This window comes from Phoenix dactylifera, chromosome 11, assembly GCF_051530095.1.
Source record: "Phoenix dactylifera cultivar Ajwa chromosome 11, Ajwa_hap1_PhDact_Kaust_v1.1, whole genome shotgun sequence".
Lineage (NCBI taxonomy): Eukaryota > Viridiplantae > Streptophyta > Magnoliopsida > Arecales > Arecaceae > Phoenix > Phoenix dactylifera.
The window spans coordinates 16,167,931-16,173,787 of NC_143200.1; the positions used below are offsets into that span (position 1 = coordinate 16,167,931).

The 5,857-nt window shown below is 39.8% G+C and overlaps 1 protein-coding gene across 1 annotated transcript; it reads left to right on the forward strand.

Annotated features, from left to right (window-relative positions):
• Nucleotides 1-533: 533 nt before the first annotated feature.
• On the forward strand, nt 534-3,688 carry LOC103707748 (large ribosomal subunit protein eL38z/eL38y). Its single transcript, XM_008792360.5, has 3 exons — nt 534-671; nt 2,400-2,583; nt 3,376-3,688. Exons 1-3 carry the CDS (start codon nt 669-671, stop codon nt 3,396-3,398), a joined length of 210 nt encoding a protein of 69 aa, XP_008790582.1. The 5' UTR covers nt 534-668; the 3' UTR covers nt 3,399-3,688.
• The last annotated feature ends 2,169 nt before the right edge of the window (nt 3,689-5,857 follow it).

A 5,857-nucleotide genomic window follows, 5' to 3' on the forward strand; every position in this document is an offset into this window, starting at 1 on the left:
TTCGGCGATCCAGTGCCGAACAGAAGGCTTCTGTTCGGCAACCCTCAACCGAACAGAATCCTTCTGTTCGGCGGAGGGAAGGGGAGGAGGGGTAGGAGGGTGGGGAGGAGGCGGCGGAGGGGGGAGGGGTAGGAGGGGTAGTTGGAGGAGGGGGAGGTGGAGGAGGAGGAGGAGGAGGGGGAGGTGGAGGAGAAGGGGGAGGAGGGGTAGGAGGAGAAGGAGGAATGGGAGCAGGAAGGAATAGGGGGTGGAGGAGGAGGTAAAGAAGGGGGAGAAGGCGGAGGGGGATGCAGAGTAAGAGGGGATGGGGATGGGGGGCGGAGGTAGAGGGGTGGAGGAGTAGGAGGAGGGAGGAGGGAGGAGGAGGAGGAGGGTGAATAGGCGGAGGGTGGGGAGGTGGGGGGTGGGGAGGGTGGGGGTAATTTAGGAATTTTTAATTTTTTAGGGGTGTCCTTAGCAAATGGGGGGGTGTAGAGAGTATTTAATTTTTTTTTAATTTTTGGGGGGTGTCCTGAGCAATAGGGGGGGTGTATTTAGAACTACCCGAGACTGGGGTTTTCGTTGCGCTATAAAACTACAATCTCGCTGGGTCCCAATTCGCGCATTAGGGTTTTCAGGGGGGGAGACGACTCGGAAAGCCGACCACCTTCGCCGCTGAAGCCCTCAAGATGGTTATTCATCTTCTCCTATCTGTTTTTCTAATCAAAATCTCAACTTTTTAGTTTTTCTTTTTCTAATTTTAGTGGAGTTTCGATCTAATTTTCCATGGATTTATCCATGAATCTTGACTGTTAGAGATTTTCTTGATGTGATGCTAAATGTCTTCTAGCATTCTGTGTTGATTTGATTTTAGGATGACATGTTTAGTTGGCTTTCATCATATCGGCAGATCCCGTAGGTTCTGAATCTTTGGTGCGTTCGTCTAGGTTAATCATGTTTTCTTTTTTTTTTTCCGTTCAAAGTTTCTTTCTTTAAGGTAGATTAATTTTCTTTCTTTCTTTCTTTTTGATCCTGAGCTTTGTAGATGCGTATTGCTTGATTAGCCTTGGAATTTATCATCTGATATGTAATATTTTTATTGGGTCTACTGGGTCTTGTTGTGTTTCTGGGGATGATGTTCTGATTTCTCTCTTTCGCTTTAATTCCTTCTGTGAAAATATATGCTGTTTTCAACATAAAAGTTTGTTTTCCTTCTTTAAGGCTCCTTGCGTGCGCAGAAGATAAATCGGTGTACATCCTCAGTTGCATGAGCTTAAGCTGTGTCACTTATGAGTAACCCGTCTTAAAATGTAATGCCATATTGAGAGATTGACATAAAATGTCTTCAAACTTTAGTAGATCACGCCTTGATTTAGAATGCTGACTCCATATGAACAGGAGAACTTTAACATAGGAAGCTCTTCATTTGATTTTGGTACCTCAATATATTTAAGCTGAATTTTCATGCCAATCACAGTGTCAAAAACCATTCTTAGCAGTCCAATCCTCTTGGCAATATTCGAAATGTATATATTCATGGTTTTGCTATTAACATTATCCAGAACTCTCTTGTGGTTTCTGTCACAACTTACAGCACAGTTTTCAGTGAGAGACATAATTATCTGGCACCTGCCTCTTGAGCAATTAAATTGTATGATGCAATTATTTGACACTCATGGGGAACACCAATGGAGCCAGGAAAGGGCTTAGGCACGAAATATTTATTTGTTCATATGCTGTTGCTACCACCTCCAAGTATGCTTATAATGCATAATCATTTGTCACCACACATGTCTGACTGCAAGTTGCCTGTCAGTCATGCAGATGAATCTTTCATCAGTCCAGACATATTTGGTAGATGTGGCGCAGGCTACCGAGGATAGAAGCATGATGATGCTACTATATTTGCAACTTTTGGTTTCAATGAATCCCCCAATATTTATACTGATCAACCTCTGATACAGCCTAGTGCTTCAGCACTAGCGTCCGATCAACCTCTGATGCAGTCTGCTTTACGACCTAAAGATGAATGCAATCCGAGTGGCTTCTTATGGCCTAAAGATCAATGCAATCTGCTTTATCTGGTTGTGTATTTGTTGTTGAGGATGTTTGCATGATTTATAGAAGCCAAGTTTGTCATTTTGAAGTTCCATATGTGGAAGCCACCGCTTGATAATAGAGATCAACCACAACCATCTTGAAGGCTTACATTTGGTTTTTGAATACACAAATCACTTCGTTACATCTTTAAAAAGCATATGGTGTTTGAATTTATTATGAACCTGTTCATGTAGCTTTATTTGAGTTTCAAACTGAAGGTTCAGTTTTATGATATTTCTAGTCAACATGTCTGCAAATGCAGATTCAGTTTGTTGGGAGTTGCTGTAAGCAAATAACCATATCTGTTTTGCTGTCTACAGCCAAAGCAAATTCATGAGATTAAGGATTTCCTTCTCACGGCAAGAAGGAAAGATGCACGCTCTGTCAAAATTAAGAGGAGCAAGGATGTTGTCAAGTTCAAAGTTCGATGCTCCAAGTACCTCTATACACTGTGTGTGTTTGACTCTGAAAAAGCAGACAAGTTGAAGCAATCTCTTCCTCCAGGTTGGTGGTGTCTCTAACTATTTCCACTTTTTGTTTCCCATAAGATTTTGGAAGTGCCATTCAGATATACATGTAGTCACGTTCCTAAGTTATCTGTTATTCAAAGAACACAAGCGTTCATACCTTTGCAGCATTACTAAAATATTGTTGGCAGACTCAATAAGTAATGATGCATAGACACAGTTGCATCTTAATGTTTCATTTTTTTTGTTGTTGTAAAAGTTTTATGTAGAACATAATGTTTTATATATTACTAATGAGAGTCGACAGCTGTCAGCCCAGCTAGTTGTCATCTCTCTATAGGAGAGGTCTCAGGTTCTCTATCTGGTGGTGGCAAAGAATCATCATATTGCTCAAAAAAGTATTCTACCCATGATATTTTGCTACTAATTAACCACGACCTGTTATGTAATTGTTCTTAAAATTGCCTGAGCAAGTTTAGAGATGGTCTCTTATAAATACAGATATAATCTGTATCTTTAATCGAACCATTTTCCAATTTTAATTTCTAATGGTTACAAGAAGTTGTAAATAGGGATCCTTACCGCAGAATCCCACAAAAAGATTGTTATATGTTATACTTAATTGAAAGAGTAACGTGGTATTATACATGCTATTAGATATTGTTATTTTTCTTGTTCCTTGAAGATAGATGTGGGTGCAACATAATTTGGTTCTGGTTAAAAATTGTTAACATGGGAAATTTTGTTGGAGTGCATTTTATTTTTTTCAATAATAACCTGGGTTTATTATAATTTAGAGCACTGATTGGATATGCTTTTAATGTTGCAGGTTTGAATGTCCAAGATGTTTGAAGATGATGCCGGAGACCCTTTAAGAAGTAGCTAAAAACGTTGTTTGCTTTTGTTTTCCTTTTAACTAAGAAACTTCTGGTCTTCTTTAGGATCAACGTCTTTGGATATGTGTTCTGAATTTTGAAGATTATTCTCATTTGTTTTTCATTTTCTTACTATTGAGTCATCGGGAAGATTTTGGCATATTTGGTTTGGTATTTGGAACTGGTTTGTATCAGATATTCTCTATCAGGTTCCTCTCTGAGTTTTCAGTTTATTATAAGCACCCAGAAAAGAGCTGATCTTGTGAATTTCTATCTCGTTTAATTGGGTTTAAGTGACTGGAGGATAATGTGTACAACTCCATAATTTGATTCTTGGTAGTCCTGTTTTGGATCCAGCACATCTTGAGTAAGGGAAATAAGCGACCAACACATCTTGTGAGCTTTCCATTGAACTTCTGATGATTGCAGCTGTTGTTACGAACTTTTTGGATATTTGATCTCCACAATAATTTTTGGTGTGGTTTTGAGGCCCATATGGTCGAATCGTCCTAAGCTGTATGTGAACCATAGCAAGAAAACTGAATCATGATCTAACCAGGCTATCTTTTTTTTTCGACTGTCACATGTTTTCAGTTGGTTGGGGGTTTTGTTGAGGTTGTGGGATTTCTTAGCACAGGGAACAAAACTTCTGTTCCTAGGCATTTTAAGCATTGATCCAACATGCTTATGTTCTTCTCATTTTATTGATATGGAAAAGAATACACGAAGGATGGTGCAAATGGAGGATTCAGACTAGTTTTTTCTATTGGATTTCTGGATTACACAGTCTATTTGGACATGACCCTTATATTTTCGGTTGGATATATGGATTGGCACCCTATGGGACATGGTATCAATTCAACGCAGTTCTTTTCTACCACTAGTTCAAACTATTGATGCCAATCATATTGGACCATGTGTAAAGTGAATTTTTAGAGTATCCCACTAATCTTGGCAACTATTGGTACCATTCGTCTTCGTGGAGATGTCTTATTCCCTCCAAATAAACAGTCTTCTTCTAATCTCTAGATATTCCAAAATCTTGTAAATGTACGGCTGTCTCCCCACAGCATTACTCAAAATTGTGTATGCAAATGATTTATCATCGAAAAATGTTTCCACTGCGCACGGAAAGTCTGTCGATCTCACAAATGGAACCAAACTCCGTTTGTTTTGGCATCACTTGTATCAATTTTCCTTTACAAGAGAGGAGTCTCTAGCAGTGCTCTCTACCATTTGATTTCTTTATAGTTCTCTACATGTTTTGCCAAATCCCACTACCATTCATCCCTTTCAACTTATTGCTGTTTCTCACTCGCGGGGAGAATTTCTTTGGGACCTTCTTCTACCTTTCGTCTGCTCGAATTTTTGTTGATGTCTTTCTCGATTCTCTGAGAAGAAACAGAGTACGTTGATGAGATTCTTTGTTTTTGTTTTTATTTTTATTTTCCCCTCCTTAAACTATGCCTATACCCTGTAGCATGTATATAACAGCCAAAATTTAGTGATAAATGGTTTTTTTTTCTCGTAGAAGGCAAAAGATGGCAGCAGAACCAGAGCGATGCGTGCTTCAAGAGCCCTGTGTTGTTACGTGGGGCATACTGGCCATACATGGCTCGACATGTGCCAAGCCATTTGTCTTTCTAATGGTATTCGTCAAAGCAGTCGCAGAGGGAAAGAGAATATATCATACTGCCCCATAAAGATGCAGATAACATTTGGGACATCAATGAGATGTCATGCAGAAATAGAAGTATTTTCTTTAAAATTATCAAACATTTGATGACATTGCGTTATAGCTTTGCCTCAAATTTTTTCTTTCTTTTTTTATAAACAAACAGGCCTTAAAGCCTAAATTAAAAATAGTAAAGGTGCACAGTTGCATATACACATATTTCCATAATAGATTCTGAAGATCGCGGAGATTTGAATTAACACCCATAATACAAAAATCATCCTCCAGTCAGCTACATAAATACCTTCTCTTAGTATGTGTAGCTATAAATGTGAATAAAGTATACCTACATGCAATTATGTCCAGTAATAGAGGGCTAGAAAGAAGCCTCTATAACCACCGAGGTGGTAGCCTAGTGACAACGGGGCATGTCTTTCACCAGGGTGGTCCAGGTTCGAAACGCGCAGATGTCGGTTACATTCGGAGACCGGATGCTCCACGTCTGGATGCTGCTAGTAGAAGTGCTACTGGTCTGCTGGCAATCGGAGCGGTGCTGGGGTAACGTACATACACGTGGATAACCACGGATGGGGAGGGCACGCAGAAATTAGCGACTTGAATCGAACATGCTCCAGCGGGGATTTGGGGAGGGAGCTTAGTGTGGGGTTGCTATGCGGGTGAGCTTCTCCTATTATGTATTGAAAAAAAAAAAAAAAAGCAAGCCTATGCGCATGTTGTGCGGTAAGCAGTGAGATCATCAC